General features: G+C 29.7%; 1 protein-coding gene across 1 annotated transcript; it reads right to left on the bottom strand.

Annotated features, from left to right (window-relative positions):
* Positions 1 to 9,057: 9,057 nt before the first annotated feature.
* On the bottom strand, positions 9,058 to 13,520 carry LOC137829971 (protein CUP-SHAPED COTYLEDON 3). The gene is made up of 3 exons (XM_068637026.2): positions 13,082 to 13,520; positions 10,116 to 10,381; positions 9,058 to 9,780 (listed from the first exon to the last, which is right to left on the bottom strand). The coding sequence occupies exons 1-3, from the start codon at positions 13,248 to 13,250 to the stop codon at positions 9,388 to 9,390; spliced, it is 828 nt and encodes a 275-aa protein (XP_068493127.1). The 5' UTR covers positions 13,251 to 13,520; the 3' UTR covers positions 9,058 to 9,387.
* Positions 13,521 to 18,788: the final 5,268 nt, after the last annotated feature.

Below are 18,788 nucleotides of genomic sequence, written 5' to 3'. Positions count from 1 at the left end.
AGATCACAACACCATGTGATATATGCTTCATTGTGCATGAGGAAAATAAACCATATGATTTTATGAGCTAAACTTACATACACATCTTATGAGTCTTGCTTTTCTTTTTCTATTTTTTTTGTTGATTTCTTTTTCCTCAAGCTTCTCCACTTATTTGTAATCTTAATTTTTCTCTAAATTTCGGATGTAAAATTCTCAATTTTATAAAAACCAAATTCTATTAATTAAGAGGTACAGTGTATAGAACATTTTTGGTGAAGTTGGTATTGTTATTGGTTTTACACTTAGAACTTGAGTTTGGCATTATTAAATTAAATAATATTAGTGTTACCATGTAAATTGAACTTCATATTTGTTATTTGATGCATTTTAAATTTGATGGAATAATTGAATTGGGTAGTTTATAATTGAAATTAATTATGAAAAGATTACGCGAGTGAGATTCCACTCAATTGATTTTATCCAGAGAACCATGATTCCTTTTAAACTTTTGTTCCAGTCAAGAAAATTCCGATGCAATTACGGATTGGATAAATTTAGTCATTGGATTTCAACCCAAGAGCAATTAGAGAAATTTTTCTAAAAGGATTTTATTGTGCTTATTGAATATAATATATTCTAATTAATATTCTTAAATTTAGTTATATAAGTTGAAAAAATTATAGTTGTTAAGGTATGTGTTATCCACATCAATATTTTGACTTTATATGGTAATTTTAATTGAAAGAAAAATTTGTAGTGTTCATTTATTTTATTCTAAATTGTGCATGGATATGCATGAAATATGTTAAGAAGTAGTGTTTCAGTTTTAGTGATTTTGAATAGTTAATCCCTTGCTTGATAGAGGAAGAAGTTGTGTGTTTTGCCGGTTTGAGGAGACGTTCACTTAAAGTGAACCTAAGGAGGAGTAACGACTATTTGTTAGCGAGAGTCAAGAGGATAGAGATAATCTATAAAGGAGTTTTTATGCTTTTGTGAGTTTGTGGTGTTATTTGTAAAGTGCTTTTTAAAAGCCTTGTTATCCTGGTGGTTGTTTATGTTTTTTTTATGTGAGTTATGTATATTATATCCCCCTGGCTTATGTCAAGCGTGAATTTATTTGGTTGTCTTGGGTTTTTGGTATAATACTCTTCGACTATAGCAAGTTCTTTTTATTGGGTGCTTGGAGCAGGTAGGGGTGTGAGGTTTTAATTCTTTATATTTTTTTGTTTTGTATAAGGGTTGATTCACCCCTTAAGTGATCCACATTTATTTATTTTTTCTTGCTGATAAAAAAAAACAAGGGATGATATATATTGATCAAATTTATGGTTGGAAATATTAATAAACCTACAAATGCAACAATGAGACATGTTTCACTTATTGTAGCTTAAGATGTCTAGTGATGAAAAGTTGAGGGAGCGTTCTCACATCATTGTAAGTCATTTTAGGTTAAAGTTATTAATGCAATAAACTCATGAAATGGAAGTCTTTATGTGTATGCAAAATGTTTAGAACGAGTCAAGTGTTAGTTTGTACTAGAACATGCTTAATATAAGTATTATGAAATACATCAAGTACAAAAGGAGATACCAAGTGATTCTAATATTGCAGCCAATAAGGAAAAGAGACCTAGAAATAAATATGATTCAATATGTTGATGACACTTTATTCATTTACGAAGAAAAGATGTAAAAATATTATAGTTGAAAGCAGTCTTAAGGTGTTTTGAAATTTCATTCGATCTCAAAGTTAATTGTTGAAGATGGTTGCTGCCCCTTCAAGATTGTGTTTGATGAAGACTTATATGTACATTTCATTTGTATTTTGCTTTGCTTTAAGTGTGTCTTAGGTAGTGCTTAGAGGTTGTCTAAGAGTGGGCTTTTTGCTGAGTAACTCACCTTATAACCACTGGCCATGTGATAAGAACAAGCATAAGTTTTCTTAAACTGTTTTTCACATGTTCTACAAAAAACACGTTTACTGCATAAAAATAAATCTGTTCTTTCCTAAATAAACAGATTCATTTTTACACTGATGCCTTGGCTAAGTCTTGTGAAAATTAGGTTTTGTGCATCAGGTATTTTGACTAAGTCTTCTTCTTTTCAAAACGACTGTGTTTTAAATAGTTAAACTTTCTCTGTTTTCGTTTTGAAAAATAAATCTGTTCATCTGTAAATGAATAGATTCTTTTTGTCTCTGGTGTCATGACAAGCTTAAACATTTTCAGTTTTATCTCTGCACCAGAATGGTTGACTAAGTCACCTCTCTTAACAAATTCTCTAACTGCTTTTTGAAAATAAATCTGTTCATTTTATTTTCAATCGGTTCATTTTATAACAGCTTTAACTATTTTTCAAAACTCTGTTATAAGTTGGTTTTCTATAAAATGCAAACTTGTTTCTGAGTTTAATATCAATTCAACAGTTCATACATTTGCAAAAACGAGTTTTACAGCAGAGAATCAAAAGTTTACAAAGGATTAGCATTTGTTCTTCAAAGATTTCAAAAATCACAAAGTGCTTGTTCTTGGTTTGGTTCCAAAAGCTTGGTGTGAGGTGCAGCTACTGTTCTAGCAATCTTGCCTACTGGTTTAAGGCAGATCTGTGTATCCTCAATCAGGTGTAGTCGTTTCACTTCTTATTTCTTGTAATAGGATTGGTTGAACACTCTTCTTGATAGGTGTTCTTGAAGAGTGGGTGTGTGAGTGCTGAAATAGGTTTTTTCAGCAAGAGTACCTAAGTTCTTGTAGGTTTCAAGAACAGTGGGAATTGTACTTGATTGTACTGTGTTTTAGTGATTTCCACCTGTTGTTGGTGAAGACTGGATGTAGCTCAGTTGAGTGAACCAGTATAACTGCTTGTGTTCATTCTCTCTCACTCACTGCAATTTCGTTTCTGCATAATTGATAAAACAACAAAGAAATAAATCTGTTCAATTGAAAATAAATCTGTTCTTTCTGGGCACTGTGCACATTGTTCTTAATTTCTGGAAAAACTGTCTGGTTTCAATAAGAACACTGATAATCTGTTAAAGGCTAATAAAACAGGTTGTATGTGATAGATTGTCTCACAAATTGTCAAGCCCTTAACTGAACCTAAATCACATTAAGTGGAAGTAAGGTTTGCTGTTTTCTGTGTTTCACTGTTTTTCAATATGATATCTGTGTGTGTGCATCTGGAAAATCTATCTGCATAATCTTGTGATTAACCTTGCTGTATTAAAAGCTTTTCAAACAAAAACAGTGCTGAAATAAATCTGTTCATTTTTACATAAATCGATTTATTTTCTGTAAAACTGTGTTAAACACTGTTTCTGCGAGAAAGTTTTAAAAGGTCAATTCACCCCCCCTCTTGAACTTTGGCACTATTAAACCCAACAAATTTCTTTTTTGAATAAATTGGGGGGAATTGTGGTGAATAGTTCTTGATTAGATAATTAAGCTCCCATTTTGAATTGTGCAATAATGTCAATTCCTTTCACATGTCTATGCATTCCAATCGGGAGAAATATAACAAAAAAATAGATTTTATGATACAATTAGACAAAAAATAGAAAACAAATTAACATGTTGGAAAGTTAATCTAACCTTTGTAGGGTAGGGTTTGTCTAATTAAGTCAATAATCACCAATCTTCCACTATTTTTCCTATCTTTCTTCAAAGCACAAAAAATGGTCGTGAAAGAAATTACAAAAATTCAAAGATAATTCTTATGGGGATGAGAAATATAGGAAAAAATAGTTTGGGTGAAATGGACAATAATTTGTATGCATAAGGAATTTGGTGGATTAGACATAAAAGACAAAAAAATAAATAATAATGAGACATTAATTGCAAAATTGAAATGGAGGTATGCAAGTGAAAATAATTGTCTTTGGAAGAGTATTTTAGGATCTAAATATGGTGATTGGAGAGAGATAAACAAAAATGTCAATTTTAAACATGAATTGGGGATGGTGGAAGGACCTGAAGAAAATATGTGAAATTGGATATGAGCAAAAATGGTTTGATAATAATTATTTTGTGGTTATATAAAAGGAAACAACAATAAAGCTCTGACGTGATAAATGGAATGATGAAAAAACTATGACTAAAAAATATCCTATGGATATATAATAATACTAACCTCTCGATGGAAAAAATTTCAAAAATGGGAAAATGGAATAATAAGGTATAGGAATGGAGTTTTGAGTGGAGAAAAGAATGATTTGAGTGAAAATTAGTATGATGAACTTATGCAATCTCTAATGCAAAAAATCTCATGTGGAGATTGAACCTAAATAGTATTGCAACACATAGGAGAATAGAAGTACAAAACAGGTTATACGTCTTAGGTAAAACTCAGGAAGAATCAATCCAACATCTATTCTTAAATTATAAGGTGTCTAACTTGATCTTGAAATTATATAATAAATAAATTAATTTGACATTTATTTTGTATATCACACAATATTAAAATATTTGCAAACATTCAATTAAAGATTTGGGTATTGATTAAAAATAATTCTAAATTGCAAACTTTTCATACTCTGTGTGATGTATATATCTCAGTCCTGCACTATAAGCATACAAAAGTAATTGATAATTAAACAGTTATTTCAAACCTGTTGGGATAATGAGACAATGTGATGTAGTTGATTTTTTGTGATGTTGAATATTCTATTAGTGTAGTTTTTGGAACTCTTGGTTTTATATCCAATGCTTAATGATAAATTGTAAAATTAATAAGATCAATTTCAATAAGGAAAAGAGTCATATGGTTATACTTTTAAAAGTTAAGGGACTTTGATTGAATCTTAAAATAATTATATTGATTAAAAGAATTACATTTGTGTACATTTAAAATTGAAACTAAACAAAATAAATAAGGAATATATTTAAAAAGATAGGTAAACCTATTTTTCAATTAATTTTTTTTCCATTTTAACGTATCTTAGGGGTGCTTTATTTTCTTTCAATTCTAATAATGAGGCATGCCATTAATGAAGGTTTGAAGTGATACGAATAATATGAAATTTTATAGAGATTTATTTTTGTAAAGGAATAAGATATATCGTTAATGTTTCTTAAGATGCATGAATAGACGGAAGATTCCCGTTGAAAATAAGGAACCGAAGCTGTTGAAATAAATAAAATAAAAAACTTTAGAAAAATTATATTATGTCTCCTTAAAGTTAAAAATAAAAGATTGTGTAAGAAAGCACAATATTCATATATAAAAAAATACATTCACTAGTTATTTTTAAAAGCAATATATATATATATATATATATATATATATATTTTCTTGTGTTGTCATAAATAAATAATTATCAGAGCCGTAACAAATGTAAAGTAATTTTGCATACTAAAGAATGTTTGTCTCTTAAATATAATTAATAAAAAACTAATCTTAAAATCTATTAACGTGTCATGTTGGTGAAGACACAATAATTCAAGTTGATTCTTTCTCACTTAAAGGAATATGTTTATTTCATCATCACGTGACAATCCATGTCTCACAACCTCCATTTTTATATGACAAAGTTAGGATTGAGAAAAAAATTCAATATTTGTTGATCTATAATTAATATTAAATAAATATTTTTAATAAAAAAAAGAGTAATGATTAATTAGGTATTTTAATATCTGTTTATTAATGAAACGGATATGAATATCATAATACCTAACCTGCAATACTCGCAATCCATTATTAATTATTTTTTCTTGGATGCTTTAAAAACAAAATAAGTGATTAAAACAAAGTTATTTAGACAAAATATTAATTATTTAAAAATTTATTTTACATATATATATATACACATATATATTATTTAAACTTATAAAACTAAAATGACTTTAATTTTTTTAAACTTATACTTTGCTGTACCGTTTACTTAGATTTATTTGTTTAAAAAAAAAAATTATTTACTATTTTATTATACACTTTAATTTGGATTATATTTTAAAATTAATTTTTATCTGAATTTATATTTAAAAAAAATTAAATTATTTATTTCAAATTAAAAATTTAAAAAATATCTGCAAATATAAATTAATCTATTGATATATTTCTTTTTGAAAATATATGATAAGTAAGAAAATGGATAATGAAACAAATTGTTTTACAGGGACAGATATAAATGACTACTATCGTAGCTGCCAAACCAACCGTTTATATCCACGCAAATTTTAAAGTAGTTACGCTTTCCAAATTATTTTCAACGAAAATTCACTTTCACTCTATAAACTTTATAACTTTATTAGTTTCCTTATTTCCTCATTTCACGAAGTTATCATTATTACTTAAGTACAATTACCATAACCTTGGTAATAATCATTAAGATAGTTTTATTAACTTCCATTAATTTTAACATTATTATAAAGTTTTGTCATCTCACTTGGACGAATACATCAAAATCATCAATCATGTCATCCTGTCAAATCGTATAACATGAAAAGAAAATTACAAATCAAAACCAAATCCATATCCATGCAGAAACAAACAACCCTCTTAAAAAAATCAAATCTAAATTTCGAGAGGCTAAACCTATTTTAAAAACAAAAATCTAAACTAATTAGAGGAGGTAAAACATAAGTAAAATCCTACTTATTTACAATCACATCTATTGCATTTTCTAGTGTGCTTCAAAAAATAATTTCTTTTAAGTGCACTTCAACCATCTATTCATTAACTCTAAGGAAGAGGTGGACTTTAAGAAGAAGAAAAAGGAAGAAGCCTGAATTATCGTAATAAAATTCACTAAAAGAATCGTCAAATAAAAATTAAATTTAAATAATTGATTGTTAATTAGATATCAATTTAAAAATTATTTATCAATAATAAAAAAAATATTAATAATTTTTTTTAGTCTTTAAAATAATATCTAATTTAATTAATATAATAACTAATTATTTATTACATTCAAACCACAACCTTTTAAAATTAAGGATATTTGCATCTATAATAGCTAGAAGCTCCACATAGAAAGAGTTTATGATCCCAAAGTAGATCGACAAAATCTAAAATAATTTATAAATTTCTTCTTAACTATCATATTATTCACAAATTTCAATAAATTATCTTCATAAATTAACTCTAAAATCTCTCAATCCAAGCAATCTCACAAATCTACTTCATCTTCGCCCCAATTCAAAAACAACCTAAGTGCACTTCAATCATCTATTAATTAATTCCAAGGAACAAGTAAACTAAAAGACACCCTAATATCATAAAAATGCATTCATTCCACTAACTTTTAAAATCAAGGATGTTTGTGTGTTCAATGGATAGAAACTCGGCATTCAAAGAGTTTATGTCCCAAAGTAGGCACAAAAATCCCCATTGTACTCTCAATGACTACTTCACAATATATCTCCATGCTCTGAACAACCTCGAACAACATCACTTATATAAAATGTATGTCACTAACCAATTAATTTAAAATATTCTCATATCTTTTTTTTGATGTTATTCGAATATCAAAATATTTTAAAATAACAAAATCAATAACATTGTTATTCGTATATTTATTAAAATAATTATCTATTTTTTTTACATACCATTAAATTTTATTATAAGATCACTTTGAAAGTTGAATTTTTAGCTTAAATATTTCTTAGAGCATTAAGATTATATTCTTGTTAAATGGTATTTTTCAATAGAGTATTGTGAAAATAATTAAAAGTATTAATCTAAATGACAATTATGAAAAGTTTCAATGAAGAATGATATGTTAGACTTTAACGTGATTAAGTTTTTCGGTATTAAGACTCGTAGTGGTAAAGTTCTTCGTCTTCTTCCTATTATATGGGAATTTCCTTCACCAGGCTGGGTTAAAATTAATACTGCTGGGGCTGCTAGGGGTATCCTGGTCTTGCTACTTGTGGAGGTATTTTTCGTGGGAGTATGGGAGAATTTATTGGTGTTTTTTCAGCGTTTCTTGAAGTTCAGACTGCTTTGGTTGCTGAGTTTTATGGAGTTATACATGCTATGGAGGAAGCTCAAAAAATGGGACTTACTAATGTATGGCTTGAATGTGATTCTGCCTTGGTTTGTGCTGCGTTTACTGCTAGGACTAATGTTCCGTGGATGTTTCGGAATCGATGGAATTCTTGTCTTAATTTTTGTGGGACAATCAGGTTTAGGGTTACTCATATTTTTCGTGAAGGGAATGTGTGTACTGATAAGTTGGCTAATTTAGGATTTATTCACACAGAATCATTTCATTGGTATAATAGACTCCCAGCTAGTCTGTTCTTAGAATTCTTTATGAATAAGTATAATCTATCTATGTATCGTTTTTGTTAACATATGAGTTTTGGTCTAGTCCCCCATATTTTTGTATTTTCTTTCTTTTTTTCTTTTTTTTAATAATATTTTTTTTCATGTGATGGCAGATGATTGTTGTTACTTGAGGTGTCAGCCTAACTGAGATGTCAAGTGCATAGTAATACCTAACATGAAAACTTTTCATAAAAAAAAATGACAATTATGAAAATTTATCTTTTATGTAAAGTAATCCGTTTATAAAGGATTGATAAAGTTATATTTTATCAACTTTATCTGGTTACACTTTTTTTTCTTTTTAATATTTTGGTGTTATTATTATTATGATATATGAATTTATTTATGTGTCAAGAATATTTGCCACTTCAAGTTTAATAGTTTACGAAATTAAACTTTTACTTAATTTGACATAATATTATTTTGTGAGAGAAAGTAAATTTTCAACAACTTGTATGCCAGTTGTGTCAGTGAGTACAAAAAAATTAAAATAAAAGTTGCCACCTTTAGGAAGACTTATGCGAAAGAAAAATTAAAAACTAAAAATGGGATATGATATGAAAGCATAATTTTAGTTTAAAAAAACCAAACTTTATATTTGCCAACATAATTTATTCGAAAGTTATAAACAAAATTGAAATAAAATAAATTAAATTCAACCGAACTATCTATATAATTAATCTTTCCAAAGTCTACCCATTTCAACCATTTACATATAAAATTGCACTTATGAACGAAAGCTATCCTTTGTTAAGAAAAAGAAAAACACACACACACAAGAAATGTTTTAGAATTAGAGCAATAGCATAAATATAGTGAATAGTAATAATATATATGAATTATAAATTAACAAATTGTACATATATTAAAGGATCAGTATGTACTAATGCTAAATATCCTTTCCCACCCAAAAAATAATAATATTAATAAGAAAAAAACCTAATTAAGAACACTGATAGCACTTGAACAGTAGCCCAACCATGGAAGAACCGATCCGAATCCAATCACGTGACTTGCCCCCTGAAGCTAAACACCATTATCACATCACACCAACAATTCTCCGTAACTTACGATATATCTATATATGAAGCACAGTATAAGTATATAATATGTACACATTCACTTGTTCTTTTCTTCATTTTCATAACAACACCACACTATTATTATCAACCTCGAATCTCATTCCGTCCACCATATTCGAGGCCACCCCATCATGGAAGCTATTTTCTTCCATCTCCATGTCCCATAGAAACCCGTACCCATCATCACATTTGGGACTTATTTGAGTAATGCTGCTAGAGTTTGCATTTGTTTCCCTTGAAAAGTGAAGGAGACCCATGAAAGAGTTGTTGTTTTGGGTTGTGATTGAGGAAGAGAAATGGGGAAGTTGGTTGTACCCAATGGTTTGGTTTGTTGGAGATGACGAAGCCAAAGTTAGGGATGGAACTGTGCTCTCATACATGAGTTGTGAGTTGAGTTTGGCACTGTTGTCTGCTTTGCCTTTGTGAAACACTCTACACAAAACCCAGTCCTCCTGCAATCAACAACAATTTTGACCTAATTACCAAATACACATGTCAACCCAAAACACACGCTTAAAGAACCTTTATCATCACACCAAAATTACGCGCCAAAGATAACCATCTATTAACGAATATATTCTCTATTCTATCCTATCCATTCCAATCTAATTCAATCACATCTCTCCCTAAACACACCTAATCACACCTTTTTAACTCTTAATTCATCTTAGCCTGCTAAATCAAACTATACTACAACCATATTCTTAGCTTTATGTGCCATAATCTCAATCAAAACTGTCATTTTATATTAATTAACATTCATTGGAGAGGTGAAATGAAAATAAACCTTAGGGGGCATATGTGGCGTCTCCAAACGAAACTCGTGCATGATCCAACCCGTTTTGATGCCATTTGGGGCCCTGTTCCTGTAGAACACCAAAGTCTTCCTCATCCCTACAACCTCACGCGTGGAGGGGTCAAACACCGTCCGATCCTTTCCCGTGGCTTTCCAATACCCAGATGTTGTTGCGCGATTGGTCCGGTAGCCGGTTGCGTATTTGCGGTCACGAAAGCTGAAGAAGTACCATTCGTTTGCGTTAAGCTTAGCCACCTCTGTAGAGCACGCATGCATGAACACATGATGGGTCAGTTTTTGGTAGCAAATGGACAAAGCATGACTAAGGTAGGTATATATATATATATATATATATATATATATATATATATATATATATATATATATATATATATATAATAGGATCAAAATGCATAGGTTCATAGATAGATATTGTACAATTGATTATCTTCAAGAAATATGATTATTATTATCACCATAATAATTAGGTCTTGTGTGTAATCACCATCACATGTCACCCAGCATAAATGACATACAATGTTCAATCCAATCAGATAAACATTACCTAAACACGTAGTTTTTGTTTGTTTAATTACCATGTATATGTAATTGCGTAGCCTATGAGCTTTCTCACACTACTTTTTACCTTCTTTTTACCCCCTTTTTACTTCACATATGAATTTGTGGACTATGTGATTACGTCAAAACAACAACCACCACTCCTCTTCTTTCCTTTTAATTTATTCACTCAACATATATTATCTACTATTCATCATACCACTTATTTTATTTTATAATTATATATATGTATATTCATAAGAGTCTTCACAAGAGACAAGATCGCTTGAATAGTAAGTAATCATCTCCAAGAAAAGTGAAGTGAAGTGAAGTGATCAGATATATGAATTCAATGTTTTAGAATTTTCTTATTAAATCAATTAGTTTGTCAATCTGTACACTCAAAATGTTTCCTCCCTCATAAACCACTAATATATCACTTAAAATGTTTAGAATCTAACTCTTTTTGTTTAACTTTTTTAAAAAAATAAAAATAAATAATTTTTTTTAATTCAATAATTGAATTAATTTAACGAATATATAGAAAGCTTCGTTTGCTTTTATTATGAAATACAAACAATTTATTTTTTATTAACAGCAAGAAGAGATTTTAGGAGGTAAACAATTATTTTTCTCAAAAAAAGATATTCCAAACATTATATATATGTATAATTCAAGAACATGCATGAATTAGACCAATGGATCCATGTAGAGGGCATCAGTTAGTTGCATTAATTGGCTGCAAGCAGAGGTTTATAATGACTAATATTTTCTTATTTCTTAAGAAACATGAGATTGGAACACATGATCGGGTGAAAGAAGAGAGAACCAAACACACAATATGTTAAATAGATATATAGAACCAAACATCAATAGTAAAATAGTACGTGATTGATAAATAATATGATTTCCTTAATTGTAAGTGCAACTTTTTATGTTATAAAAACGGTGGATTATTGTGCTTATTCAAGAATCATAGTGTGCTTTAATTACTATAACATAAAAGAAGTACTGAATGAATATTAGTAGTTATGTTTATCTAATCGACGGACTCATGATGAGCAAGAAGCCAAAACATCTGCATATGAAACAAATAATACTGGTGTGGTGCATGTGCATTTGTGTATTTATAGACATTCATGCAGAGCAGCGAACAATGTTTGGTCTCAACGGTTTTGCTACTGGTGGTGTAACTAACCATGCAATAGAGACGATATTTGCACATGAGAAGAACCCTCATGTATAGATATAGGCCATGCAAGTAAATCACATTTGTTTTGATACCAAAAACAGATTTCCCAATATAATCGATGGACAAAAAAAAAAGGTAGAGTACTAATTGTACTTATACTTCAAAAAGGTATATTCATTCACCTTCGTGTAAAAAGTATAAAAAAGACAATAATAATAGTTAACTGAGTGATGAAAAACAGCACTTATTGTACTTTGGAAGAATGAATTAACCGTGGAAAGAGAATTTTTTTGGTGAAAATGTTTTGACTGATGAAGAAAGAAAATGATAGGAAATGGCTTGTAAGGGAATAAATAGGATTAAAGAAAAAGGAATATAGAATCTGCACAGCAGGCTGACAAAAGTCTTTGTTATGATCTTCATATAGATTTATTTGCGATATAAAAATTGAACGTGTTTGTGACGCGCTTACAGCAAAAAACAACTATGTACAAACTTCAAAAGGACAAAAGCAATTATAAAGGCACACATAGTCATATGTTTGTCAAGAAAAAGATGATTTCACACCTCCCCTTGGGTATATACAGTTCATAGCAACCAAGTGATGCGAAAAGAAAAGTAATAATTTTAAAAAATTGTGAAAATCAAGTTCATGATGCATTTTAATACAGAAATATAAAGAACAGAAGTTATGATTTATATATATATTGACAGAGACAAATATTTATCGAGTTGTCGCTGCCTTAATCATTGAAGAACTGAATAAACTATTACTCGAATAACATAACTGTAACACATCCTCCTCAAACTCTTATCCATTCAGTTTTCTGGTATTCTCAGTTTTCCCTCTTCTCGAGGCAAAGATCTGCTGCTTTGTTATTACTATATACTCCAGACACGCTCCTCTATCAATTATGTTAATTTCTTGAATTGTTTTGATATCATATATGTAGTTGTTAACAAAAAAAAAAGAAGCTTTGAACGGATTTTTTTAAGTCAGAACTGAAGCTAGAAACACCATGTTTATGAGCAAGGTGAACTATAGCCTCTCGTAAGTGAATGTGAAGTAAACATAGTGATGATTCTACTAATACAATCACAAAAGACGAGGAAATTAATTAAGAAAGATATTGTAAAATGAAAGAAGCCATGCATGTAGAAGAAAACCATGATTTCTCAATATGTAAATTAACAAGATCATATATACCTGGAAGTTGCCATGGCTCGCATATGTGCAGGTCAATTTCCATCAAGGTACCCTTCAGAACTTCCTCATTTGTGACCTTTTTGTAAAGGTAATGAAGGACCAACTCCTCATCACTCGGATAGAAGCGAAAACCTGGGGGAAGTGAAGCACCAATGTCTCTAAGACCCATGAATTTGGTAGTTTTTTTTTTTAAGTGAATGATGAAGACAGAGCAAAGTGTGCAAAAGCCAGAGAGAGAGAGAAAGAGGGAAATCGTTTTTTTTTTATCAGGAAGAAAGAGGGAAATCTAATATAGATATTTTTGAAATTTAGATGAAAAGGGGTTTGTGGATATATATGGTAGAGGTGGATATAGAAATGTGAAAAATCATGAAAATAATTGAAGCTTAAATCGAGAGGTTACTCCCTTTGGATATTTGAAATATTAAGGTATTATGGCAGAAAGGTTGGTATGGCGTATATATATATATAGTTAGGATGATAAGAGACTTTGCCATATAAAATTTCTTTACTACACTATTCAGGCACGAACATGCTTGTGTAACTGGTGGGAAATATAGTAAGAAGTTTCAAGAAATACCAAAGTTACAAGAAAGCATCTAATAACTAATAAGAGTGGAATGATTGATTTATTTTCTGCAACAAATGCGGAAAAAAAGAAAAGAAAAGAGAAAGACCCTATGTAAAATTATTAGAGAAACCTTCCAAAGTACCCCTTTTGTTTGCATTATTAACCTTTTTATTTGATTTTTTTTCCCATTCTATATCTTCCGCGAGAAGAAAGAAGAAAACGTGTTTTTATGTACTTTCAAGAAAATAAACCAATACATTTATTTTGTTTTTTTTAATTAGCTTAAAATTTACATAAAGTCGGATCAATAATTAATCTACTTTCATGTTTAACTTTAACGACGAGAATGAATTTGTTGTTCTACCGTATTTTTGTATCTATCCATCCCATGACATGGCTATTCTGATAATCATTTTCAATTACTTTTCCTTAATGACGTTCATGGATCAACTTTGGTTGCATATCGTTAAAGAAGTTTGGGCCAGAAATGTGAAGCAAGGAGATCTGATTGGTAATAAGTCCAACACTTTTCCTGTTTTGTGTATCTTGAATTGATTAACCAATGGTGTACTAAATATATTTTATTAGAGTGCATTGAACCAGGGAAATTACTTGTGGATCATCCCAAAATCACGTTTTTCGTTTTTTTGCTTCCAGTACTTTTGCGTGGCACTCTTTTTGCATGTAGAATCTTTCTCCACGGCGCGCATTAAAAAAATCTCTGCTCCACTTGGCAAAGGACAAGGTGGCTCTATCTATTTAGGTTAAGAAAGACATAAAAAATCACACAGCATGCTATGAATCAAGATCGACAACAGTGGAAGCATTTGATCAGGCGCTTGAACAGTGTAGATAGAAGAACATGGACAGCTCCGAGAAAAAAACACATCAAATAATTCATGTATGGATAGCTGGAATTAGAATTTAATGCCAATCATGAACTTGGAAGTCCCATATGTTCCATTTTGGATCACTGAATAACAGTTTGGAACGATGTGCGTGCTGTGGGGCACCGGATTTGTCTTTCATCTGGGGTCCGCTCACAACCTAATTATAAGGCCATGTTCCTTTTCTAGTTTATCTCAATTTTAATTTCCAATATCTATATTTCTTCTCTATTTTTATTTTTTATTTTTTTTATTTGTTTCTGAGTGATGGGGGTGCAATGGTAGCAGGAGCAATAATAATATAGATGCGGACAAAAATGGTATTTGTCACAGCCTGTATCATCTAAATAAATTATGATAACGAAGGGAGTATAAATGACAGATGATGACTCAACTTGGGTCCCGCACCATCTTTTCTTCAACTATTTCATCATACACATACTTAAAGATACCTTCCACTACTTACGTACAATTATGCATATATAATTAGTTTTTGATGATTTAAGTTGTGTTAATTAATTAAGGTTTGGAGGGAAATAATAGAGGTATGAGAAGCAGTGTGTGCAGGAATGTGAGAAAAGGAGAAAAAAACATAGTATGATGATGTACGTATTAATTAAAACGAGGGAGAATATAAGAAGCATGATAGAGCAGGATTACTTGTAAAATTGGTCACTTTTGAAATTTTATTATGAGATGATATATATGAACCTTTTTTGCCATTGCAAGAAATGGGAAGTGAGTGGTCCCAAAGATGAAGTTTGGTGGGGACAAAACAGAGACGGTTATTGAAAGGGGAACTAAGGCCATTAATCATGAAATATATATGATCCTGTCGGAGGAACAGTGCCATGTAATTTAATTTAAGATTAAACAGTTCTGGATATTTATTGACAAGTAACAACGTTAGATTAATGATTAACCAGATAAGTGTATAAATTAAATGAAGAAGGAATGGGTAGAAAATGTTGATTATTAAATAGGTAATAGTTTAGTGTTATTATTATTATTATTATTATTTTAAGAGTGTCCCTAGAGAAGGATATAAATGATTGTGAAGGTTAAGGATGGAAGGTTGTTAGGTGAAAGAGAGGAAGATCGATGTTGGAGAATGAGTGACGGCTTCATATTCCTCTCCTCTCTTTCAGGGCCAATTATTTCTTCCCTGCTTCTTTCCAATCTCTCTCTTTTAACTCTCTCTTCTTTTCTCTTATACTTTATTCATTAATTAATTATTATATATATTATTTTTCATTCCTATCTTCAATTTCTCTTTTTATTCTTATATCCCTTAACCATCCTTAATTACTCTAATTTATTAATCAAATTCCCTCTCTCAACCTTCTTTTTTCAGTCACTCAGATTTTCATTCGCCTAACTATTTTATTTCGTCGTCATATATACTCTACACCTCACAAATATTATTGTACTTTACCATTTTGAAAAACTTATTTCAATGATTATCCAAAGAATTGCTCCACAAGAAAACCATTTTACTGTTTTCTGCTCGTTATTACTTTATTAAAATTCAGTTAGTACTTAATTAATTAACAACATGTTTCATCATTATGTATCATAACATTTTCTCTCATGGATCCTTCCTTCTATAACAAATTATGATATATTGTTTTAACAAATTCTACCCCACCTCCACATTTTAAAGTTTATAAACACCCGAGCTTCTAATATTCATTTTATAAATAATATAGAGATGACAATGACGGATATTTTGTTTAAGATCTTTACATTGTTTTTTAATTTTTGGCTATTTCATTTACATTTTTTGTTTCCTGTTAAATTCTCTGAAAATAAAATACTCGTCAACTTTTGCAATCATGGAATTTGAAATATCATGAAATTAAATTATAAAGTATGAATAATTATTTTATTGGATCAAAATATAAAGGTATCGATACCCTTCCATATTGAAAAGTCATGTAGAAAGATATTGATACTTCCTGGAATGTAAGTGCGGGTGTCTCCTGCTTTTATTGATTCCAAAGCAGTTTTGATAATTTTTTTCAATGAAAATTATATAAGACTTCGTTTTGGATTAATTTAGATGATTCCACATATACGTAAAGTTTGATGATATTTAAAAAAAAAATGAAGTAAAATTGGAAGGATTCGAAATTGGGGTGTAATCTCTAACAGAGAAATTTAGGCAGCTTGAGTGAGAAGTGGATCCTGGATCTGAAATTTCCCAGATTATCGAGTTTTAACTTATATAGAATAAGTTATTTGACAGTAGAAAAGAGCGATTGATAGCAATTAATCGGATTCAAGATTGTGGTGAAGCAGAATGAATAATAAATTTATTATTAAGATAACGTTTCTTGGAGAAGTTTAAGCATAAATATGGGCATCTTTAGCAGTTCTATTGCACAGGGCTCTTTTGGAAAGATGAGTATCTATTCACTTTACATAACGCGCTTTTTTGAAAATTTAGCTGTTTTCTTGATTAGATCGTGAGTGCATAACTGGCCATTACTTTTACCCAACATCATCGTCATCAAAGTAGCTTGCTTTCTTTTATAAGAATCAAGCCAAAATCCTACTTCGGATTCAACACAGTTACTTCTTTCTCTCATCTCTACCATTTCTTCCTTTTACATTGTCTTTTGCTTTGTCTCGTTTCTATTGTGTGTACTTCCATAAAAGCTCCACAGTTTATCAACCATCTTATTTCTCCACAACCAAATCCATCTATCAAAACAAAAACAAAAACAAAACAAAAAATGCTTTAAAAGTGCAAGCTGATGTTTGTGTATTTACCCTAAATTGAAAAATACGAATCAACATTCCTTTTTCCAAATCGATTGCCCCACTCAAAAATTTCCACAAATTATGAGGTAAATAACAAGAAACAAAGTTAATCCAGTTTTATCAACTTCAATTAATTTTACGTACGTATCTCATTAAATCCTTTCACAATTACCATCATCTATGATAATGCTAGATTTAGAATCTTTAGCCATAGCCCTTTGTCAAAAGCTATTGTAGCATGCCTTTTATTAGTTTAGCAACATTGCAAGGAAATCCACCATCATAAGCAATTTTTTACAGAGCAAAAAAAAACTTATATTTGTGAATGAGATCGATGCCTCTCTTAAATAGATAAACGATTCGTCAGACCCACGATTTACAACTTTATGTCTTTTTCAATTTTAATATATTGGTTAACACACATATACATATACATATACATATACATATATATTTATATTTATATATTTATGGACATACACACAACGAAACAAGATCCAAAGATGCTTCTGATAACTTGAAAATGCAGGAAATTGATTTCTACAAGTATAAGCATCATCAGTCACGTATACAGACCTCAAATATGATTGGGTATCATTAAGAAATAACACGCAGATCATATTTAATAATGAAACTTGTCAATCATTTATATATTATTTATTAAATATAATAAAAATGTGAGATTAAGTTAATTAAGTAAAAGACTAAAGAAGAGTTATAACAACATACTCTCTCTCTCTCTCTTATTGATTAAAATTTATAAAATAAATAGTACGATTTATTAAAGAAAAGGGTGATTCGTATAATCTTATAACTTGACATAATGTGCTACTGATATTTTTGTGTGTTGAAATTAATGATACAATCATGTAGTGGTAGTGGTTAATTTAATCAAACAGGCTAGGTAGCTAGTTTTGACTATTCCACGCACCCACAACACTATATCGCCGCCTAGATTCTCAACCTTAATAGAAATTATACATCCTAATTAAAATTTGTAAAAAATAAACAAGCACCAACCATTTCATTGTCATCATATACAAATAGAAATAGTTGCATGCATGTGGAGCTGGTAAACAATTCAAAGAGTTAATATACAGATTTTTACAATAATTCATATTATATTAAAAAGTGTGTACTGTCATTTTTTTCTATTATAATTAATCTATTTATCTATTTATTATTGTTGTTGATAAAGAAAATTAATATAAATACACTAAAAGTATTGTATATATGATAAACTAACTTATACAATTTTTCAGAATAGTTTCCTGTAGGTAAAATAAAGTAATCATTATTATGATGAAGAAAACAGTAGACATATAGGAAAGTAGAGATACGTAAAAGAAAATGTGTGAATGAGTTTTCATTTTATACATGTGATGGGTTGTTTGGATGATTGAATAGCAGAAATGCAGAAAATGAAAAAGAGAGGTAGGTGACGTTGCATGCATATTAAGGTGACAAGTGGATGCAATTTGTG

Source organism: Phaseolus vulgaris, chromosome 7, assembly GCF_051622355.1.
Source record: "Phaseolus vulgaris cultivar YP4 chromosome 7, ASM5162235v1, whole genome shotgun sequence".
Taxonomy (NCBI): domain Eukaryota; kingdom Viridiplantae; phylum Streptophyta; class Magnoliopsida; order Fabales; family Fabaceae; genus Phaseolus; species Phaseolus vulgaris.
The sequence above is the reverse complement of the archived record's forward strand: the minus strand, read 5'-3'. Positions and strand labels throughout refer to the sequence as shown.

Excerpts from the sequence above, each read along its gene's own strand:
- LOC137829971 (XM_068637026.2), bottom strand. The coding sequence starts at position 13,250 with ATGGGTCTTAGAGACATTGGTGCTTCACTTCCCCCAGGTTTTCGCTTC. Across the intron at positions 10,382-13,081 it reads CGAGCCATGGCAACTTCCAG|AGGTGGCTAAGCTTAACGCA; the intron begins GTATATATGATC and ends CGTGCTCTACAG. Across the intron at positions 9,781-10,115 it reads CGCCACATATGCCCCCTAAG|GAGGACTGGGTTTTGTGTAG; the intron begins GTTTATTTTCAT and ends TGTTGATTGCAG.